Below are 22,497 nucleotides of genomic sequence, written 5' to 3'. Positions count from 1 at the left end.
AGCAACCCTGCGTGTCGCTCCAACCGAATTCGGTGTGTCGGTGTTGCATGTGAAAGCAGTGATCGAAAATCGCACTGCGGCTACACCGACTCACCGAATATTTTCGGTCCAGTCGCATGCATGTGAAACGGGCCTCGCGTTTCCCGATGCGCAGCTTAATCACCCACAGCTTCTTCAGATGGGCGTCAGCGGGAAAAGAATGCAGACTTGTTTGTCCACACACTGCCCGGTTTGTGCACTGCGGCACGCAGCACATCCTGTTGCTCTTGTACTTTCTTCTTTTTTCCATCGCAAACAGGCTGAAGACGCCGCTAATGTGCAGTGCGAACAAAGTGAAAAACTGCGAAGTCCTAGCTCCCGCATTCCCGCCTGCTCGCACCGATCATCTCAGTGGCGTTTCTCGGCCTCACCGGTGTGCGGCGCCACCATCTACGGAACTTGCGAATAGGCGCGCCTGCCCTTTTTGCTCTCGACGGCGAAACATAGGTCGCACCCAAAATCGGCGCTTCCGTGCACGGTGACGGTGCGGAAGCAGTGAACAAACAAGTATAAGTACGTTTACCGTAGCCAACAGCTCATCGTTCAAACCAGCCATCCTCGTGACCAGGGCTGGGCAAGATACTTCAAAATAGTATCTTCGATACGATACTCGATACCTTTGAAAATTGTATCTCCGATACAAGATACAGTACGGAAATAGATTTTCGATACAGATACTCGATACTTCGATACATCACTAAAATATCAAATATAATACAGGTTATATTCCGACTAACGAAGTTTACAAAACTGAAATCACTGTCTAATAATGCCGGTAATATAACTGGCGAATTTAGGAAATGTACGAGTGGTTTCTGTAACCATTAGTGCATTTTTATAGAGCACGTTTCTTGAAAGGACTTATAAACGAATCCGACCACATGGATCTGTTGAAGCTCCGCACTCTGCGCAGTTGGCCTTGTTAGAACTTTAATTTGGACTAAAGCCATATATATGTTGAAGCGATCGCTTCCGTAAGCAGCCTAGCAAAAAATCATTTAACCCAAAGTTCCTCAAAATTCCTGTGAGCACTTGGCTATATGAATAAACCTGAAACGTTTTCTGTTTTCGGTTCGATACTATAGAGTACTTACCCGATGGCCTGTGCCTTTGATCAAACTAAATGATGCAAGCTCCGTGCGCTTGGGAACCGAACAGTTAGTTTGCCAGTACTGCGATAACTAACTTCTGAAGCTGAAAAATATTCTTGAAAAGCTAGAATGAAAACAACAAGTAAAATGGCTGAATGTTTTTATTAGGCAAAAAGTATTCATTACGTTTACTTGAAGGTCTTAAGTAACAACATTTGCTCGAACCGCCGGTCCGAAAGAGCCCCGCGATGTGGGCGCGCTATAAGGGAGGCAAATGAAAAAAGCCTCTTTACAGGAGCAGACGAGCACGTCGCAGTATTATACTTGACGAAGGCGCCTCTTATCAGTGGATAAGAATGAAGCATAGCCACATCAACTCGAGGATCTTGTAAATAATTGAGAAACTCAAGTTTCACTAACGCCTCCTGAGAGCTACGGCTGGTTATACTGCTTGTGTCTTCAAATGAAAAGAATGCGTCAGCTGACGCATTTGATGTTCCTGGCGCCGATGATCCTACTGCCTCGCATGCGGAAGAATGCGCAGCTTGTGCTGTGCTGACATAGTCGACAACAGCTTCTTCTGTAAGCTTCTGAGCATGACGGCGGAAGTCTTCCATTTCTGCTGGCAACCACCGCAACTTGAAATAGGGGTGTAGAACAGCAGCAACTGTTGCCTCTTTTGCACTCGGTTTCATCTTCAAAAGATGGTCAAACCTGCGGGTGAATCCATTCCTAACTGCATCCAAAAGTGGCTTGCAATAAACATAGTCTGCAGCAGCTTTTTCGTGAAGCTTTGATTCCACTTGAAGAAGAGTTGGGAGCAGTTCTCCGAAGAAGCAGTCTGCTTCAGCTTGGAGGCGTGTCAAAGCAGAGGCGATGGGCTGCAACACATCGCAGTACTCAAGCAGAAAAGCGAAGTCCCTTTCTTGGAATACTTGCAGCTTGAGAGTGTTGCATAGGTCTCGAAGCTTGTCCTTAGATCGAAGAAGGTCTTTGATGCTGTCGTATAAAGAATTCCATCGCGTCGCACACGGTGTTTGTAAAGAATGCCCTAAGGCGCTCACGATTATCTCGGACGACTTGGGCCTTCGGGCGCAGTTCCAAAGTGCCGAACATTTTATCATGGCAGATGAGTGAATGCGCTCAAATGACACTGTCGACAAAGCTACTTTAACGTCGGAAACTGCCACAAGACTCACCGCCGTATTCAAGAACGACACTTAAGGTGTGACTTAAGTTCGTGACTTAAGTTCTGAGTAAAGTATGAGTGGCGAAGGAAGTTTCAAAAACGGCACTTAAGCAGCACTTATGAAAGTAGCGCTAAAGTGTACTAGAATATTGGGTAGTGGGCTGACTGAGCTCCATCCGCTGTCGCGGTTTACGTCTCGCCTGCTAGATGGCGCCACCACTGTATTCAATGTAAGCGGCTGCGCTTTGGCCGTGCGAAAGGTATGTGGTCGCCGCTGTAGAAACGGTCTAATTTCTTGAATGCTCGTTTCTCATATAAATAAAGAGCTTGGACAGTATGCTTGTTTGTCAGTAGTACTTCGTCTTTCTTTTCATGAGGGAAAAGTTTCTTTAATCACCATTTTTGTAACGCTGGCTTTGCTGAGCTTGCACTCGTATCGAAAACTCGCGTCTTGCGCCGAGTAAAAGGCTGTGGGGTTCCTCTCCATTGACAGCAAGTTTGGGTATATTTACTCAATAATAGCGCGACATAACAAATGAATCACTTACATTCTTGTCAAAGACAGCAGTTTTACTGCTGTCTTTGATTAGAAGGTAAGTGATCCATATGTCGTGGTGTTATCGAGTTGCGCGCGTGCAGAAATTCGTTTTCGGCGTTACCCTATTTGCAGTCCACAGCAATTCAGGCACCTTTGGAACGATGCCTTTCCTGTATACCTACCTATTTGACTCTGGCTGAGCATATTGTGGAAGAAAAATAAAGGTATATCAATGAAATGTTAAGCAGCATAGATATGAAGTTTTAATCGCACATGAATGTTGAAACAAAAGGTAAACCGTTTAAAACACCTTCCATGCTGTAGCTTGTCACATATGTGCCAGAAAACATGCGCCTATACATCAGTCGTTGCTCTACATTATTCCAACATAAAACGCATTTAATTGTCCCGACACTAACATACTGCATAATTTCCTATATCTGCCTTTCCAGAGAGTGATGTTGGTATAGCCACACTTATTTTTAAGGAAATATTTTATGAAAGAAAAAGAGAAAAAAAAATGCAAACAAAATGTTGGTTGAACAACTTTAACAAAAGTTTATTATCTTCACAAGCACAATGCAACAAGTAGACAATGCAGACAGCATGCACATTTCAAGAGCAGCGGCTCAACTTCAAGTGATTTGCCTTTTGGCGCTTCCCCGACTTGTCAGTATTTATACTTTTAACATAGAAGTGAAGTCGTGTAGTGACATAGAATTTGATTATATTTGGAGAAAGGGTGGAAGCATGACTGGAACAACCAACCTCTTGGCCAAGTCTGGCTTTGACAACTGTCAGCACATCTAAAATGCTGTCAGAGTGCAGCTGTCCATGGGAGAAGCAGCCTGTGAACAAGTCCTCAAGCTTCTTTATGAAACCAAATAAGCGACCAGTTGGATAGAGGAGCCCTCCATTGTCACGAAACTTTGTCAGCCTCGCAAGCTGGAAAGTTTCATCTGGGGCAGGCATAGTGAGAAGGGTCAGACAGTCTTGGCAATTAGTTTTTAAAACGCATTTTCTTGCAACATAGCCAGCGATGTGAAAAATTATTCTTGAGTCACTGCTGGCAATGTGCTGGTTGTGGTCTTGGGAGGATGGAGCTGTGTGCATGCTCTTAGCAGCACTCATTGGCAGATGAAAGTCTGCTGCATTCTGCGCAGTGTCTGGCAGGCTGTCAACTTCCAGGAGGGAGCCCAGTTCGTCCTGCTGACAGTTACCTTGACTGGCACATTTTACTAGCCCATAAAATGACAAGCAGTTAATGATAACTAGAAATTGACTTGGTGCTGGGTGGTCATTACTGCCAGAAGACTGTCGAACGATCCCAAAAAGGTTTTCAAGAGGGTCTTGACTAGTTTTGGAGGTCATTAGGTACTTAAAACCTACTTTTCTTGTAAGGTAATCTAGCAAGCCTAATGTGCTTGAAATGGTTACACGCAGACCTGTTGCCGTGGACTCGCTCACAAAGCCACCTGTCCCTTTTACATGCTCCTCCCATGCTTTAAGATAGGATAAAAAAATCCTGCAGCACAGCTGTTGCTCGAGAATCTGGCCGGAGGGCTTCCGCAAGCAACCGTGAAGTCATCACAGATATCAGCTGGTGGATTTTGCTGAAATACACAAAAAAGCTCTTCAGATGTTGCTTGCACCAAGTTAGACTTAAACATCATTTCCAGCTAACAAAACCATAATGCAAAGGTTTCATTACTTTTAAAATTAAGTAGCAGAAGAGAAAATAGGCATTTCACCTGAAGAATTCCTGAGTTGCATCCATTCTTCCAAGAGTGGCTTCTAACGTGTCCTTATACAGGTGAAAAGCTTGGAGCACTTTAGTGCCGAAAAGCTGGAACGCATAACTGACTCTCATCTTTTCAAATGCGTTTGGCTCAATATGACATCGTGTTATCCCTGGCATAACCTTGAGGGTAACATTGCAGGAATCTATTTTGTAGGCTTCCCTTACGTGTTGCATATCCACCTAAAAAGAAATTGGAGAGGACCCTGTTAAGCTTCAAGAGTGAGTAATAGCACAACAAAATCCTCAATAAGATGAAGAAGAGACTTACATGGCCAGCTGGAGTTTTGAATCCAGATTTCAACAATGAGTTGCGTAGACATTTGATAAGATGAGGGAAGTCGGATATAAAAAAGAGGTTTCGTGATGCATCGCTGGGGTGCTGAATTTTGCAGGTGGTAGACTCAGCTGATGCTTGTATCCCAAGTATCCTCCACATCCTTCTATTCCAGCTTGCGCCGTCGCATGTAATGAAATCAACAAAAAGGCCACTCTTTTCGGCCAATACGGTTGCCTCAATAACAACTTTGGCAAGAATGTCCCCCTTCATGTTGCCATGTGTGGCAAAATAGCCAATTACCTGGCTCCATTTTCCCTGAAAGGGAACAAATAGTATAACCATGCCATGGTCTCATGGGACACCTTTGTCTTTGGCTGCTGTGAAAGGGCCTAGGTCTACAAAACCCTCAATAACCCCAGACGTTTTAACTGCAAAGTGTTCCGACAGCTTTAGCTCGTCTATAACTAATCCACCATGTTTTTTCCAGGCATCAAGCTCAGCTGACTTCACTTTTAGCTGCCTCAGAACTTTGTCGCTGAAGCCAAACACAGTGCGATATGCTGATACATAGCGCTTGAGGGTTGATTTGCACGGTAGGGAAAGAATGCTATTACGGCGAAGATGCTCTACAGACGAGGACTTTTCATCATTATTATGCAGTCCAGGACCCACATTTTCGTGTAGCGTAGACCATTAGGTTTCACTTTTGAAGCTGCGAAGCACTGTCGAACAGCTTCCTGCTGTCTGGGGGGCAGTTTTGAGATCTGTGCTTCTAATGCTTCTGCTTGAATGGCAGCATTTTTCCCTCTCATTTTAGCAAGTTCATTTTCCACATCTCCTAGGCGAACAACTAGCCTCTTGTTTCTTCTCGCTGCAGCTCGCAGTTTAAGCACAACAGATCGGCCGCTCTTTTTATCAGTTCTTTTGACCCTCACTCGTCTGATCTGCAGTGCTCGATTCAAGTAGCTGCAAGACACACACTGCGTACCTGCAAGAAAAGTGCATTGAATTGAGTTCCCACGGAGCCAAAAAATCAATGAACGCAACATAAAATGAGTTGCAAATTAGGCAAAATGGACAGCATAATTACCTCTTTCAGCGACCTGACCCAGGCAATTGCTGCTGAAGTACATTTGCTCGAGGGTCACTACGTGGGATTTAAGGTTCTTCGTAAAATACCTTTCTTCATAATCTTCAAGTCGCATTACTCCAGTGCAAACACTCATGGAATCAGTTGCTCTCAGCACATCTTCTGCTTCCCCGCTTGTTTGCAATGTGCTTTCTTTTAGCAGAATTCCTCTCACAAACACTTTGTAGTAACTGTGCGTCTGTGACTGAAAGAACATTACCACTTTTTCTGAGCACACCTCATTTCTTGATGTCAACACAGACGTGCAGTACACGACACCGTCGTGTCCAGGAAACCTGTGCTTGGTCCACTGCTCCGACGGTACCTGAAGACTGTCAAATAACAGCATGGGTTCCTGCTGACCCAGTGGGCATGAAAATTCTGCATCGGCGTCCGGCTCCACGCCTGCTTCCGTCGAGGAGGCCGCGCCTTGCTCAGCAATCGTTGCAGCGCTTGTGTAGGACACCGTCGTGTCACTGTTCGAGCACGGTCTACGCTTCGCCGGAGACGCGCAACTCTCTGACTTCCTTTTACGAGCAGGCCTCTCTTTCACAGCTTTTTTCGTCAAATACGCGGGTAGGTTTGGAAGAATGGTTGGCACAGCATCACTGCTAAGCAGTGGCTTACCACGTGGGATCCGCACTTCCTTGCCACCAATGATGTGTACATAGTCGCGAATTACGTAGCGCGGCTCAAAATGTAGTTCGCACACGGCACTTGTGTCTTCGAGAGGCTTGTCCGCTCGATGGAGGTTTTTTTCCCACAGTCTTCGAAGTGCTTCATCCTTGGGCACGCTGAATAACGATGGCTTTGGGGCACCTTTTACATGTACATAGCCCGTTTTACAGCCGGGCGCAAAACAGTGGTTCAAACGGCGTGGTGCCATTTCACACGCAATAGCGACGCACGATATACTTCCCTACGATGATTTCTTATAAACATTAGAATTGGTAATGTAAACTTCGGAACACATGAAAGAAAGCACAGCGGAGGCAGCGGCGCGCAAAGCCAGGAAGGCAGCGGCGGAGGCAGCGGAGGTTTACATTGACGACGACGACAGCGCCTCCGCGCGGGTCCCCGGGAAAACATAAAAATGTTCACATTTCCGGCGACGCGGGAGCGCACGCCGCCACCGGAGAGTCAGCTCACTACCCAATAGTAGTTCTAGTTCACTTTAGTAGCGCTACAGTGCTCTAGAATATGGGTAGTGGGTTCAGGGAGCGGCCAGCGGTGAGGCGACTTGTGTCGACGATACCAGATGGCGCCACCAGAGCATGGGCTGTATGAAATGCGGTGCGCCGCGCCTTGGATGCGCGCTGTGCATAGAATCGTCTTGAAATAAGCAAGGCTCTGTCTTTTAAAACAGGTCCTACAAATAGGTGAAGCTGTACACAGATATTGTCGGCGAATAAAGAAAATTAGATGTAGTAGTAGCCAACAGCCGATAGCGCGGTGGTGCGGACGAGCGGCCCCGTTAATGCTTCGCAACGCTGATCGTGCTCTTTTGCAGGTACGGCTCCCATATTTCAACGTTAGTGCATACTAGTATTATCGCCGCCCATAGGAAAGGCTGAGTACAGGGAGAGGAGCAAACATTCTATCGATCAACGGGGTTATCCAGCGGCCAACTCGAAGCTGTCGGCAAACGTGGCCGAGTGTACTCCAGCTTGAGCCATCGGAAGTGTTTTAGTAGAGGGGCGGGGCAACAAGAAATTGGAATAAAAAAAAAACGCTTCACTTAGAGACCGTTGTGTGTACAGCGTACTATATGTGAATGCGATAATTTTAAGTGTGGTATGCATGCCTCTGTTTTGTAAAAAGGAAAGGAACGCCGACCAAAGGTTGTTAAAAAAGACGTTCTGGCTTCCCTATGGAGGCCTTGATAACTCTGATCAAGGCTTCCGTAGGGAAGCCGAAAAGTCTTTTTTTCTAACAACCTTTGGTCGGCGTTCCTTTCCTTTTTACATGAATCTTCTACCTGACCGGACGAGTTTTCGTCGAACTTTAGATTTCATGCCCCTGTTTTAATTGTTGTTTTGATGCATGCATTTTTTTTCATCTAAACGAAGGGTCAATTGTCGCCGATGTATAAACGCTGATGAATGCAAGACAAGATAAAATAACTTTTATAAAACAAAGCACTCCTTTATTGCAGCGCTCCAACTATGCACAGTGTGAGACATATTCTTGAATTTCTCAAAGGAATGCCGTGTTTTCTTGTTTGCACAGTACATTTAGCCGCGCGACTATGAGCACTTATTTGCCCATCTTAGCATGAAGCTTCTTTTTCCTGCGAGCTTCTCGCGACTCATTGATTGATTTAACATAAAAATGCAGCCTTGTCAAAACATAAAACTTGAGAATGCTGACTGTGAGCGCTTCTGAGTGCTGGCTGCACCCTACACCACATGAAATCTGAGATTTTCCCAGCACCATAACATCTACTATGCTGTTACTGCACAGCTTTTCCTGACTAAAAAAAGTTATGAAAAGGTTTTCCAGCCTTCTCACCATCAAAAAAAGCACACGAGACGGGTAGAGCAACCCTCCTTTGTCACAAATTGCAGTAAACTCACTGCAAACTCTCTGGCTCCACGCATTGATTTTCGCCCATTCTTAGCTTGCAGTACAAAGTACCACTGTAATCAGGTATGCGATGGCAGCTCCAGTATTCTGAAGGAACATACAGTTTAGAAAAATCGTCCGGCACCGATGCTTCGTCAACTTCACAAGGGTCTTGGTCATTCGCCAACACGCTACTCTCAGTGTCAATGCCCGGACACCTCGATTCCTTGTTAACGTCGGAAGCATTACTTTGTGGTCTTTTCGCTTCATTAGGATATGTACTTGTGCTTTTCCTCTTTCTAGGTGGTCTCTGTAGCGGTGTTTTCTTTGACAGATAGCTGGGCAGCAAAGTTGGCACCGCATCGGGTAAAAGTTCCGGCTTTCCACGCGGGATGCGGACTTCTTTGCCGTCAATGATGTGTATAAAGTCCCTCACAATGCATGATGGCTCGAAATGTAGCTCACACACACAGCAGTTTTCGTCCAAAACCTTATCTTTTCGATGAAGGTTGCGTTCCCACTGCTTCCGTCGGTTCTCATCCTTTGGCACAGCGAAGAGCGACGGCTGATCGCCTTTCGTCCACTGGTATCCCGTTTTGCACCCGGGAGCAAAACAATGCCGTTGACGCCGACGATTCGGCATGACCGTAGTCTTAACGCCACGAACTCACAAAGAGGAAAAATGCACCGCACAAAAAGCAACAAACAGCTGCAGGTAGCTTGGCGGGACTGCTAGCCGCGCGCGCGGGCGCACCGAGCCTACAGCCCACGCTACAACAGCGCCACCGCTTACATCCGGGACCTGTCGACACTCGCCGCCTCACTGCATCGCATGGAGCGCGCCGGCTCCTGAACCCACTACCCATATTCTAGAGCACTGTAGTAGCGCTTTTAGATGTAAGTAGGCGCCATGGGAACGAGGCTAAGCAAACATTTCTGTATATCTAATAAATTCATGAACAAATAAAGAACAGATGCGCCAAAACAGCGCTGCTAATAGTACAAGTCTCAACTAACGTTTTAACAACAACAAAAAGTTTTTTTCGGCTAGCTTTGGAGAACTAATATTACTTGTCTGGCCACAAAGACGTCACTATAGTAGCGCGCGTAGTACTGCTCCTGTCGACGTCGTAGTCCTTCCGCTCGCGCGCGTCCATAGGTTGCATCATCGCCAGCATCGCCAGCTCTTTGTCTCTGCTTTATATTGTTATCGCGCATTTTAATTGTAAATTCACTGCTTGTATCGTATATATTTTGGTCTTATATTTATTGATAGTGTGTAGTCATTTGTAGTGTGTTTTGTTTTCTGTACTGCGTTATTCTTTGGTGCTGTGTTGCGACGCGCGCGTGATGGAGAAAACGGAGAAGGGCAAAATTAACTTCTCCAGAGTAGAGCGAGATCTTCTCCTCGACCTCGTCGACAAGCACAAGGCCGTACTAGAGAACAAGAGAACTGATGCAGTGTCAGTTGCACGGAAAAGGAAAGAGTGGGAGCTTATAGAAACCCAGTTCAACTCCAGTCACAACGTGAGCCCACGGACATGGCTCCAGCTGAAGAAATGCTGGGAGAACTGGAAAAATAAGTGGCGAAAGGCGAAAGCGGACGACAACCGGGAGATATTTAAGACCGGTAAGTCCTGTTTTCTTTCATTGATTCTTTTTTGCTGACGAATTCAGAGGTTCTCTCCCAGATTACAGGACTGTTCCGATTGCTTGCTGCCTGCATTTTATGACTAGATTCCCCCTCCGCCCCTCAAAAAAAAAATACAGAGAATGTTTACGACATTCGAATCTGAGCGAAAGCATGAATTTGTGCTACGTAGAAGACGACGGTGAGAAGGCAGTGCCGCGGGACGGAGCAAATAAAAGTCGAAGACGACGCTAATTCACGGCGCGAGAATGTGGAGCAGATAACAAGAGGTGTGTTCGCTCCGACGGTAGCGTAGTGGTCTCGCCCAACAGCCGTTAAAGATCTGTTCGCGCAGCCGCGGGTTCGATTCCCGTTCGTTGGTATTGATCGAATTTCCTTTTTCATAATTAGACCTCAGCTATATATATACCTCAGCACATAAGGAGTGATCGACTGCATTAAAAAAAAGTTTATCCATACTATTTCAATGCTAGTAATCATGGCCATGAACAAAGCTCAGTTAACAGTTTCTGTTGGGACATGGTGGATTTTGGTTACTTAAATTAAGCATTTTAAAGACTGTCTATGAAGCCAGTGAGCCCAGCTCCACTGTGCTCTACATTAATAACGCCCTAAAATTGAAAAGAAGTTGCCCACTCTGCCTGCTTCTGGTCTTTTGACGTTACACCTACCATTTTGCTTTCCGTCGCTCGCTGTGTTGTCCTTAACTTAAGCTGAACCCTTTTCGTTAGCCTCCACTTTTCTCTTGAGGAACAGTGGTACACTGACATTCATGATCTAAGAAAACCTGCCATATGCACTCCATTCCATTCTTATCCTTCTATTATTTCCGTTGATGATTCGGATCAGCTGTCACTAGTTGCCCTAAGTGACCTGTTACTCTGCCACTTCCAGCACCTCGCTACCAATTGTGAACTGTGAGGTGCTGGAACTTGTGCTGCCAATTTTCTTGCTGTGCGTTTTCACCGCCACAGTTAGTATCTAGCTTTCACGCACCCGCAGTTTGGAGTCAGCATGTTTAAGGTTGTTTCACCCGGAGAGTATTACTAAATAAATGCAAATATCGTGCTTCTGTCAGAGAAAAAGGCTCCTGCTTGCGCGAATAAACATGCATGTTTTCGTTGCTTCGTAGCGCTTAAATTCTGAAAGATACTTTGGCGTTCATGTCGAATGTGCTTAGTGTTTGTGAATATTCATCGAGGGATTTTTCCAGTGGTTGTAACAGCGCTTTCTGTGAATACCTAGGCGGCGGCTCAGCGGCCCCCAGCCAGCTCACTGAAGACCTGCAAAGAGTTGGCAGTGTCGCATCCCACATGGGGGTTCGCTTGGCGAACCCCTTCGACAGTGATCGCCACCAAGCAGACCCAGGCGGCGAGTCCCAACCCACACCATCGGTGGCCGCCCTGCTTTCGCGCACTCAAGATGGTTCTATTCCAGGAGCCAGTGGTATGACTTATTTTATATGTATATATATATATATATATATATATATATATATATATATATATATATATATATATATATATATATATATATATATATATATTGTACTGCAAGTTCCAAAAAATATATATGAGATTATTTTTCTTGGAATACATATTCTGTGTATGTACTGCTTTTCTGTTTTTATGCCTAGAGGATTAGATGAAACACTCCAGCAAAATGAATTGCAGCATCCCTGCCTGGCGCTTGTGTCTGACCATTTTTGCTGTTGTAGGCTGCTTCTGTGCTTATTATTTTGTTTTTTTTTCTGAGCATATGAGCTCTTCTGTCATTAAAAGTGTGCATAACAGCTGTAGCCATGTCCAATTTTCTGTGGCATCTGTGTTGTCTTGACCTGTCATAAAAATATTGGCCTGTGTGACCAGTGTTATCAAAGCTACAGCTAAGAGGTGTGAATGCACTGGCTGAACATATTTTCCAAGGTGGTCATCCAAGGAGCATGATTGGCAGTGTATGTGACGAATATATTCCGGAAATGTTTCCCTTCGAAGCAGGCTAAGTGCATGTTTTATGCCTCCTGTTTTGTTACATAAACGAACTCTAACGGAAGCATTGATTGAGTTACTGCACGACCAAAAATGGTAAAATGTCACCTGAAGGACATTGAAAGCAACGAATACAAGCGTACAAAATAGCGCAGAATGCGTTTAAAGTACCCACTTCATTGTAAACCATTGAAAGGCTAAGGTAGCCTACAGTACTAGCAAAGATTGAAGTGTTTCTTGATCTAAAGCGACATTGCATTGGATTTGCCCTCATTTCAAGGTCTAATAGCAAGCACTTCCTCCGCATTAGGTGATGCAGAGGACCCGCTGTGGTCCTGGCACTATGAAGAGGGTAGCCCGCAGCAAGATGAGCAAATGGAAGAGGAGCCAGTGGCCATGGCAGCCTCCTTAACATCAGCCACAACGGCAACCGCAGCACCCTCGGTGCTTCCTGCTGCCTCTACAGCAAGGGCAGCAGGTACCAGCCGCATGAGCTCACAGAGGCAGTCGCCTGCTGTGCCACCTGCGCCAAGCGGTTTTTTTGTTCCGGCAACACCGGCAGCCGCAGCACCCTCACCCTCAGTGCTTCCTGCTGCCTCTGCAGAAAGCGCAGCAGGTACCAGCCACACTGCGGGCATGCATAGGCAGTCGCTGGTCGAGCAAGAGCTAGCAGCTCGCCTTAACGATATTTCTACCGAGAGGGCACAAAAGTGTAAAAAGCACCGGCTGCGGATGAGACTCTTACGAGCAGACCACCGCGACAAGCTCGCAAAGCGAGCGGCAGTCCATCAGCTCGAGATGGAAAATCTTAAGCTTAAGAATGACTTGAAACGGTCGAAAAAGATCCTTTTGGAGCTGCAGATAAAAGCAGTAAAGGAGGAACTGTGAGGAGGGTGATGTTGGAGGTGGGGCAGGGGGACATAATCTGAAAAATGAAAGCACTGCAACTATGGCCAAGTCGCCTGAGAGAAGGGATGAAGTGGGGGGGTATACAAATAAGGAGCCAGATGAAGTCAATATAATGCCAGACGGTGTTCTTTAATGTGCACTGACATCGCATAGAACACAGGAGTCTGCAATTTGCCCCCTAACGAATGCAGCTGCCACAGCCAAGAGGCTAGTACCATAGCCCCTGAGCCATCGCAGCAGGTGAAAAATTTGTAACCTCTTATAGGAGCTCTGAAAGGCTCTAGTAAAGTTACAATATGCCTGGGACGTTAAAGCATGCCAGTTCACGAATATTGTGTAGCAAGAATTTTTTTAATGCGCTTTGTAGCGGCTGAGCTCTCTGCAGTCAAAATTTGAATTCTCTCCTCTCATCACACTTTGCACGCTGGAAGGTCGGCGCTCCTCTGCCGGCCCCACCTCCGGGGTGCAAAGCTTCCTGACCCACCAGAGCTACGCGGCTTACTGGCCGTGGCCATAGTACCTGCCCGACATCTGAAAGAATGCAACCAGTAGCCATCTCTCAACTTATATACGCATTTGTGAGCGATGGAGAAGGGCGCGAGCATGTAAGTCTCCGGGAAGTGCTGGCCAACTTTGGCGCGTGATTGTGGGTTCTCTGCAGGTGTAGAGGTGTATTATTTGGCTCGGATGTTCATGACAAGCAAATGCAGTGATTGAGAGAGTTGATGTGCTCTCATCGGAAGGTGTTTCACAGCGCCTTTAAGTCTTGCTTGAATTTCAACCTCATCCAGCTTCTCTTAGTTGCTTTTTACTACTGAATGTCTGTAGTGTTTAGGATAGTCAAGCTGCCGCATTGCCTCAGTGGTTATGGCGCTCGGCTGCTGACGCAAAAGCCGTAGGTTCGATCCCAGCTGCTGCGGTTGAATTTTGGTGGAGGCGAAATTCTAGAGGTTTGTGTACCGTGTGATGTCAGTGCACGTTAACGAACCTTAAGGAGTTTATATTTACGGAGCCATTCACTACTGCGTTCCTCATAACCCGACTCAGTTTGGGACATTAAACCCCCTTAAAGATAGCCAGTTGCTATATCCAGTTTGTAGTATGGTTTTATGCAGGGTAAAAGCATGCAGATTCTGTTTTTAGCTGCCACATGGTTGTGCAGTATGGTTTTAGTAATGTGTTCTGTTTGAACCAAATGTTTTGTCGTTCTTATTAATCAGTAGAGAAAAAGAGCGCGGACCTCCTGCCATGAGTTATTTCATGAGGACGTAACTGCCACTTTGAGGCCGACTTGGCACTTTCTACGGGGTTGGTTGACTGCACTTTTTAGACATTCTTGTGGTCCAGCCACTTCTTTCCCGGAACCACGGCAGTAGACTAAAAGCTGGTTTAAAAAGCGCCTCTGCTACATTTCCTGTTTGATGTTTTGAAGTGTACGTAGTGCTATTTTTTGCTAATTCCCAGGTTTCCTGCATATGTAAGTGAATGCTGTTTTGAAATCTACTTTTCTTCCTTTGTTTGGTACAGTCGTTTTCCAGCAATGTTTTTTTTTTCTCATTATTTCTTTTGCATAGCGCATAGGTTTCTTAACAGCTTTGTACCATGTATGATCATCTGTTGAATCTAATGCACAGTCATGCCATGTTAATTTTACCCCTATTGAAAGGGGCAGTTTTTCTGGGACCAAACTTTTGGATTGTATTTATGCCTCATTCAAATCCAATGTCTATGTCGAGACAATGGGCAGGGTGAAAATGCATATAGCCTATTGGGACATATGTATTTTTGTCTTGTTATTATGGACAGCGATGACAACCAAATCCCAAGTGCCTCTACCAGATGTTGTACCCCTTGTATATTGATATTGATTGTTTTAAAGCTCCTCGCGATTACAATAACGCTCCCGTGTTTCCCAATTTCCATGTGCCACTATAGCAGGCTGCAGCCATAAAGCTTTATTTAAAGAATATTTGCTTCTTTTTCTTCACAATTCATTATTACGGCCAACTCACTTTATGGGCACTTTTGCTGGGGAACACTGTCAAGTTTTTTGCTTGTGTGTGATGTTCCTGCCCCAGTGTTGGCCACTGTGGGTATTGCATAAATAAGCAAATAAAATGCAGCACGAAGTGCACTTAGGGTTTTTTCTTCATTTTGTAACAGTGCAATTTACAAAACTTCCTTGAGTTGTGGAAAACACTGTTCACCAAACCATGGCATATGCTGAACAAATTTTAAGAGAACCTATAAACTCTCAAACTACACATGAGAGAAATGGGTGGGATGGTTTTCTCAGGAGGAGAAGGAGGAAAGGCAGGGAGGTAAACCAGTGAATAATCGGTTTGGTACCCTGCGCGGGGGGAAAGTAGTGAGGAGAGAAAAAGATGAAGGAGAAAAGACAGTTGCAGGAAATTCAAGTCACTATGTAAAGTCACAGCGTTCAGCAAAATCAGCTATCGTGCAGGCCAGAAGTCTTCAAAAAGCGGAGCAGTGCCTTGCAGGCCTTCACCGCCACGGCCAGTGACCGAGAATCTTCGTTTCCGTCCGTGGGTGCAGGTCTAGATTATCTAGTGCACGGCAGAGAGACTGTCTTTCGGCGCTGTATGCAGGGCATTCACAAAGAATGTGGGCTATAGTCCCATCACACCCGCAGACGGCACAGCAGGGCTGTCACACATACCTATTAAGGAGTAGTGCTTGGTGAAAGCTACACCAAGCCACAGGCGACGCAACAAAGTTGCTTCACATCGCGGTAGGCCAGATGGAAGCCAAAGCTTTAGATCTGGGTCTAAGGTTTTTAAAGGCAAATGCGAGAATTAGCCTGAATTCCACGCGGCAAGCGTGATGTCCCGCAACAGTGCTGCGTCGGGTCTCGTGATGGGGATGGACACACAATCACCCTCGTGGTGAGCAGTTCGCGCGGTCTCGTCCGCATGGTGGTTGCCTGTGATGCCGCTGTGTCCTTGCAGGCAATGGTAAACAATATCGTGCCCTTTGTTGGTGGCTGTGTGGTGGAGCTCTCGGATTTCGGCAACAAGTTGTTCATGGAACCCATGACGAGCAGATTGTAGCACTTGGAGGGCTGCTTTTGTATCAGTGAAAACAGACCATTGCTGGGCTGTTTCTTCACTGATATGCCACTTGAGAGGTTCATTGATTACCATTGCCAACATTACTGGACCCATATTGCCAGCCTTCACCGAGGACAACCGCGTCATTTCCCCATTCTTATTTCCAAGTTGACCAGTTCAGTCTTGCACTGGCATCTGCTAGCCATCCTGATTAGCTTGGTTTCTAGAGCAACTGCCCCAACGGGCAGTAGTCATAGGCTTGGTCCTTGTACCGGGATGAATTTATGTTTCAGTTGGCCGTTAGAAAGATAGAACAATGTCCTTTTCACACTTTGGTACCTTTGGCCGCAACGAATGCAATTTTGTGTGATACAAAGCTTTGCACTGGCATTTTCTCATATCCATAACATAGAAGCTGTATGTCCGGGAGGTCACTTGAAATTAGGGGCTTGAGCTAGTGGCTTGCAAAAACCGCTTGTGTCTAACCTCCTAATTTTCCGGCACCACTCGTGGATGTGCACAGTGAGTAGGTTTTTCTAAGTGCTGGCACAGGCGTTTTTAAACAACAAAATCTAGGCTCCAACTGCCCGTTCTTCCAAGTGACATTGAAACTTGAAGGTTTCTTGGAGGCAGCTGTGTGCACAGTGAGTTGCATGATTCGCCATATCTTCGTCATAACTTGTCCGTGCTTTGTTCAACAATTTACATACTCAAGAGTTCAACAAAGCTTTCTGTGGTCAGGTATTGCAATCGAAGTGAAGGAATGTAGTCACTGACCATAATTTTTTGTAGCTGTGTGGCAGGGTGTAGGTGCATGCTAATCAGCGATTCCTGCCTTGCTTGAAATCTATATGTCCTTAGAGGGTTTCGCTAAGCAATTTGGATGAAATTAGCATTTATTAGAAGCAGGAAGAATTATGGTGCATACGTAATCATATGCCGCCGAGCCTGTAAAAGTCTGAAGGCTTGAACCGGACGCTCGGTGGATCATTTACAAATGTACAACAAGCAAGTAAGTAATTAAGTGGTTTATTAAAATAATAATAAAAAAAAGAAAGGAAAATATTTTTGCTAGCCTACCATCGATACTGAAGCACCTGAGTTGGGCCAGCAGAAATGAACGATAGCAGGCAGAATGGAGAAATGAAATGAAAGAGGTGAGGGGACAGGAAGAGAGGATAGGGGGGGAGAGGTAATGTACACAAAAACTATTTACACAATAATAAATATGTACAGGTTGCGCACGTGATTAGTGCATGGTGAAGCAATAAAAACGCGCACAGCACAATGTTCACTACAGCTGCAGGGGGCGCCCAGCTGTTAGTCGGCCAAGGTAGCACTCGCTGAGCATTCGGTCACTGCGCGTAACTACCTGGCGGACGCAACAACAAATAAGGAAATAAAAACTGGTGTAGTGCAACAGTGCATGAAAAAAACAGTGAAATATGATACAGTACAATATGATACATTATGATACAGAAAATGATACAGTACAGTCTCAGTACAACACTACTAATATTGTGAAAGCAGAAATACACAGGTGCAAGAGAAACAGTTTTTTCGCAGGTAATAAGGGCGAAAATGCAAGAACCAGAGAAGTGCACAATGCGTATGTCGTGCTATTCCATGCCGGCGCATGTTAAACGACTCCAGTTGTTCTAAATTATTCCCAAGCCTTCCATTAGAGCCTCTTTTATAACTCATGTCATATCAGGGCATTAAACACCACCATTTAAAATTTTTATACCAATTTTAAGAAATATTTGAAACATGTGCAATGCAACAAGAAACAATATTTCATGGGTAATAGTGAACTCTTGAAGGGAAGACTAGGATGTAGATTTTTATGTAGAAACAAGGCAAGGAAAAATATAGTTGTCCTTCACACATTACTTCTGCAAGTTGTATGTCTAGCATGATGATGCCCCTCAGTGAAAGTACTGGGCAATGATCCTGTCTCTAGTTCTAAAACCACTTGCCGAATCCACTAGTGGCACTGTGGCTGGCGGCTGGGCTGCTCTAGAGACAGGAACAGGCGCAGTACAATCACGAGTGGCATCGTACAGTAGAGCGGGTGGACGGGTCCTTGAGCAGCCGGCCCAAGTTGTGCAGCGCCGCACATGCCGTAATCACGATAGGCACCGTGGCCGTCTTGATTTGTAGTGTCATGTCGAGGCATGGAAACCTTCTCTTCCACACCCCGAAGGTTCGCTCGATGCTGCATCGCGTTCTTATTTGTGACTTGTTATACCTGTAGAAAATAAACGTTTTCTTTATTGAGAGCTGCCTTTACCTTTCTTAAAACTACAGCTTGAACTTACTTGTACTGTGGACTTCCTGGTAGAACATCATCTCTCAAAGGAGTCATCAGGTATGGCCTGCATGCATAGCCCATGTCACCAAGGAGGATGCCGGGAATGTCCCCCTGTTCGTACTGCACCCTGGTCCGACTGTTATCAAAAATGCGGCTGTCATGAGCCGAACCGGGCCAGCTGGCAACGAGGTCCAGAAACTGAAGTTTGGGACCTGTGATTGCCTGCAAAATAAATAAATTAGCACGAGTAAGATCGACTTGACCTGCACTGCGGCGAGAATGTTATTCTGGAATATGGAAGGAAATAGTGTAGGGCAGCTGAATAAAAATGTGTGCTTGTGTAAACCACTTGCATATAACATCAACACTGCTTGTTTTGAGCAATTTATATTCGTGGACACTGCATAAAAAAGTTGCAGCAACAATGCACACTTGTCTCGTACTGTTATGTTATTTTCATGCCTGTCATTACTGAAGGCATGTGCTACATATGCAAAACAACTCGCTACTGTAATAGGTTACCTCTGCATTGAAAACAGTTAAAACGAAGGCTTATTTGTGATGAAATAGGACCAGGTAATTATTGTCAAAGCTTACTCTACTCAAAAATAAGAATTAAGTTTGCATACAACACAATATTCCTACGGCCTGTACTCAGCTGCAAATCCAGGAAAAATCGCCGATTTAAACATTTTTAACAGAACTGTTTGTTAGTAGCAACATATTCTTTTGTTATGCTGTTATTGTTGTGATTATCAGCAGCAACAACGTAACGATGGTGAAATTACGAATTTATGTTATCAATACTAATATAACGCGAGAAGAGAAAATTAAAAATACAATTCCGGTAGTAAGGCAGCCTCGACCCCTGTTTGCGCCAGGGCAACTGAAATGCTGGCTTCTCCAAGTATGGTATCGAAGGGTGGCTGACATGCAGTCATTAGCTCAATACTTCAATACCTTGGAACCGATTATAGTGCGAAGGGCATTCCGAAGCATTAAATGGTGCCTCCCGCCGAATACTGAACATTATTTTTTCTCAGTTCGCCGAACATAATTTTTTTTTTGTCGCAGAACTTACCTGAACATTGTTGGAGAAGTATCCTTTCCTGTTGCGGAAGACTTCTGCATCATTTCCTCCCGGACTCTTTATGGGGATGTGGGTGCAGTCGATGCAGCCGGTCACGCCAGGGAACTTCGCCACTGCGTAAAATTCCTCCATAACTCCCGGGGCTTCGGCGGCGCTCGAGAACTTCACGAGCTCCGCGAACAATGTCTCGGCTATCATGTGCGATATGCGCGCGATGATCCGCGACACTGTCGGTTGAGACACGTTCACAAGATCACCGGTGACGATCTGGAAGGTCCCCGCGCCGTAGAACTGCAAGGCCACGAGCAGCTGAAGCAGCGGCGGCACCGGGAGACCGCGTTCGTCGGTGTTGGTGCGCAACGGAAGCCTCCCAAGCAGCTCCAGCACCGCTTGCTTCGAGAAGCGGTACCTGCTCAAGAATTCGGCATCGTTGTATATGTCCATGGGGTTTTGCCGATCCCTGAGCACTGGCCGCGGAGCGCGCGCGTACTTGTACGCTCTGTCCTCGGCGATTTCGGCGGCGCGAGCACAGAAGTTGACGAAGTCGGAAAAACTGCGGTAGGACTCGGCCATGTCGAAATGCGGAAAGTGTCACTTAAGCTAGCAGAGAGCCTAGCTTAAGTTGTTGGGTCGATAAGTGCGCCTTTGATCGTAACTTAAGTGAAAGTGCTGTTTATGAAATGCTCTAAGCACCGGAGAGTCACTTAAGTCGTACTTACAGCTTAAGTGTCGTTCTTGAATACGGCGGTTAGTGTGTGACAAGCACACCGGACATGACGAGGCAATGTGATTTCGCCATCTTCGAGGCCAAGATCGGGTTCTGTCACTGACTCGAATGACAAGTCGTCTGCGGCTCCATCTGCTAGAAAGAAGGTGCTTTCATTGAAAACATTTTCCTAACAACTTTCATAATTATCACACGCTTTAGAAAAAAAATGGTTCACCACCCATAACACAGCTAAATCAAAATAGAAAGTGTTCTGCTTTGCTAGAAACCACATTTTATAACATTGGGCTGATTTTCTGACGTTTACTTTTCATATTTTAGCCACCGAATTCGTAAAAAGGAAATCACCCGCCTTGGCGTCACAGTAGAAAATACACTGGCGGGTATAAGCAAATGATTTGCTTTGTACCACTTACCCTCATCGATGATTTCGGAGCGTAAGCCAAACTCCTTAAAAGCTTTCACAAAGTTGCTGGCGTTGTCGGTGACGGCGGCTACAATTTTGTCATGGGAAATGTCGAAGTCTTGTCTGATGTCTTCAAGTAATTCGCCGATTTTGTCGTAGGTGTAACGTCCAGCAAACCTTCTGCAGGATAATGCCAATGATCGCCGTGAGAGAGAGTTGCGATCAATCTAAAGAACGATAAGAAGAGTGTATGCTTTAGCGCAGGCTTTCTCAACTGCACTATTTTTCAAGTATAAAAATTGCTTACTTACCCAATGAACTGTGACCGCCATAAAGCTCCGGTGAGGTGTAGACCAGATGTCAGCGGTCGTCGCGACATAATCTTGGTCAGACAGTTTCAGGCGTACGTCGCCCAACATTTTTTCCCATTCTTCATCAATTCTTCGTCCAAGCGTTCGTCGCGAAATCACGGTGCTTCCTGGGTGCAAACCTACGAGTAAGGAACAAAATTTTCTTGATAACTATCAAATCTCCATATTTAGAGGGGAGAGCGTACCTGTTATGAGCGCTACGAAGCCTGGCTCCTCAACCGTCGATAGCGAATGGAGACCGTCCACCACAAACTTAACAATTAGGTTATCCACTTCGGGTACAGACAGTTTACTCCTGGTAGAACAAAATAGTTTTGTTTGGAGCATTTTCTCGTTGGCGGTGTCAGCTTTCCTCTTTGTGGTTGTTTTTTTCCAGCCTTCTTTGTACACGTCGAAACTTTGCAGCTCTAGGGGATGTACACGCTGAAATGAAACGATATCTCTTATTACTTGCTTGCTCGCAAAGGGCATATTGTCGAAAAGTCAACAGAAAACAGGTATATCTCATCCCAAAGAAACATTGTATCGTTGAGAGGCACGAGAAAACACTGACATACTTAGACACGTATAATTTTATCTACGAATTGGAACGCTGCCTACAGATAGGAGATAATGGTGGCTGGTCAGCAAGGGCGTATAAGATACTGGAGCAGTACCCCAAAACTCACAGCTGCGCCTTATCCAATAGACACCGTCGTATTATGCCCTGGGCGTCCTTGCTTAGTTAATATGGAACTGTGATCCCGTGCCAGGCTTGTTTACGGAATAGTCAGCTTTGATTGAAGTGCAACTCGTACTTAACTGCCAGCAAGTTGTATCTGCATGAAAAGAATAGCGACCTCATGAGGCTAAAACAAAATTTCAAACAACGTAATCTGACTAATTTTATCATTTCTTTTTTCACTTAGCCGAAATGTCCAGCGCCTATTTTCATCCCATAAGTGACAGTTAAAATCTCAAATATTAAGGCGTTAAAAACAATAAAGCTATGAAAGTTTACGTACCTTAAGGTGAAGCTTGAAATTCGAAGTCGAGGAGTAGGCACCGCTGATTGCTGTTTTACAGAATGAGCACTTGGCCTTGACTTTGTCCTCATCAGATGACGTGAGAGTGAAATATTTTCCATCCAAGATGGCACACCGAAGTTCGTGAGCCATAGCTGCTGCTTATCCGCGCGTAACGCGGCGAGGGCTACTGGCGTATACCGCAAACCAGGAACACGTGCGAGAAGTCGCACTGAAATGGGACGGCGGACAGTCGGACGGCGCAGAAGCGCCGATCCAGAAGTGGTAGCTTGGGAGTTGGCTAAAAAGCAGCGAAGGTGCTGCCGCCCGTCTTGTG

The 22,497-nt window shown here is 45.6% G+C and overlaps 3 protein-coding genes across 3 annotated transcripts; 1 reads left to right on the top strand and 2 right to left on the bottom strand.

The window, feature by feature from the left end:
- Positions 1-1,273: 1,273 nt before the first annotated feature.
- LOC144133886 (uncharacterized) lies at positions 1,274-21,164 on the bottom strand. The gene is made up of 4 exons (XM_077666953.1): positions 21,097-21,164; positions 20,796-20,965; positions 20,404-20,511; positions 1,274-2,328 (listed from the first exon to the last, which is right to left on the bottom strand). The coding sequence occupies exons 1-4, from the start codon at positions 21,162-21,164 to the stop codon at positions 1,319-1,321; spliced, it is 1,356 nt and encodes a 451-aa protein (XP_077523079.1). The 3' UTR covers positions 1,274-1,318.
- On the bottom strand, positions 6,000-7,652 carry LOC144133621 (uncharacterized). The gene has a single exon (XM_077666802.1). It carries the CDS (start codon positions 6,948-6,950, stop codon positions 6,000-6,002), a length of 951 nt encoding a protein of 316 aa, XP_077522928.1. The 5' UTR covers positions 6,951-7,652.
- On the top strand, positions 10,069-13,156 carry LOC144133620 (uncharacterized). Its single transcript, XM_077666801.1, has 3 exons — positions 10,069-10,259; positions 11,526-11,726; positions 12,579-13,156. The coding sequence occupies exons 2-3, from the start codon at positions 11,594-11,596 to the stop codon at positions 13,154-13,156; spliced, it is 711 nt and encodes a 236-aa protein (XP_077522927.1). The 5' UTR covers positions 10,069-10,259; positions 11,526-11,593.
- Positions 21,165-22,497: the final 1,333 nt, after the last annotated feature.

This window comes from Amblyomma americanum, chromosome 5 (assembly GCF_052857255.1).
Source record: "Amblyomma americanum isolate KBUSLIRL-KWMA chromosome 5, ASM5285725v1, whole genome shotgun sequence".
NCBI classification, from domain to species: Eukaryota; Metazoa; Arthropoda; class Arachnida; order Ixodida; family Ixodidae; genus Amblyomma; species Amblyomma americanum.
The sequence above is the reverse complement of the archived record's forward strand: the minus strand, read 5'-3'. Positions and strand labels throughout refer to the sequence as shown.

What these genes read in the sequence shown, in the direction of transcription:
- LOC144133621 (XM_077666802.1), bottom strand. Translation starts at nt 6,950, where the DNA reads ATGGCACCACGCCGTTTGAACCACTGTTTTGCGCCCGGCTGTAAAACG.
- LOC144133620 (XM_077666801.1), top strand. Translation starts at nt 11,594, where the DNA reads ATGGGGGTTCGCTTGGCGAACCCCTTCGACAGTGATCGCCACCAAGCA. An exon ending in TTCTATTCCAGGAGCCAGTG is followed by an intron (nt 11,727 to 12,578) that starts GTATGACTTATT and finishes CCTCCGCATTAG; the next exon opens with GTGATGCAGAGGACCCGCTG.
- LOC144133886 (XM_077666953.1), bottom strand. Translation starts at nt 21,164, where the DNA reads ATGTCGCGACGACCGCTGACATCTGGTCTACACCTCACCGGAGCTTTA. An exon ending in CTCCGAAATCATCGATGAGG is followed by an intron (nt 20,512 to 20,795) that starts GTAAGTGGTACA and finishes TCTTTCTAGCAG; the next exon opens with ATGGAGCCGCAGACGACTTG. An exon ending in CCGGTGTGCTTGTCACACAC is followed by an intron (nt 2,329 to 20,403) that starts TAACCGCCGTAT and finishes TGAATACGGCGG; the next exon opens with TGAGTCTTGTGGCAGTTTCC.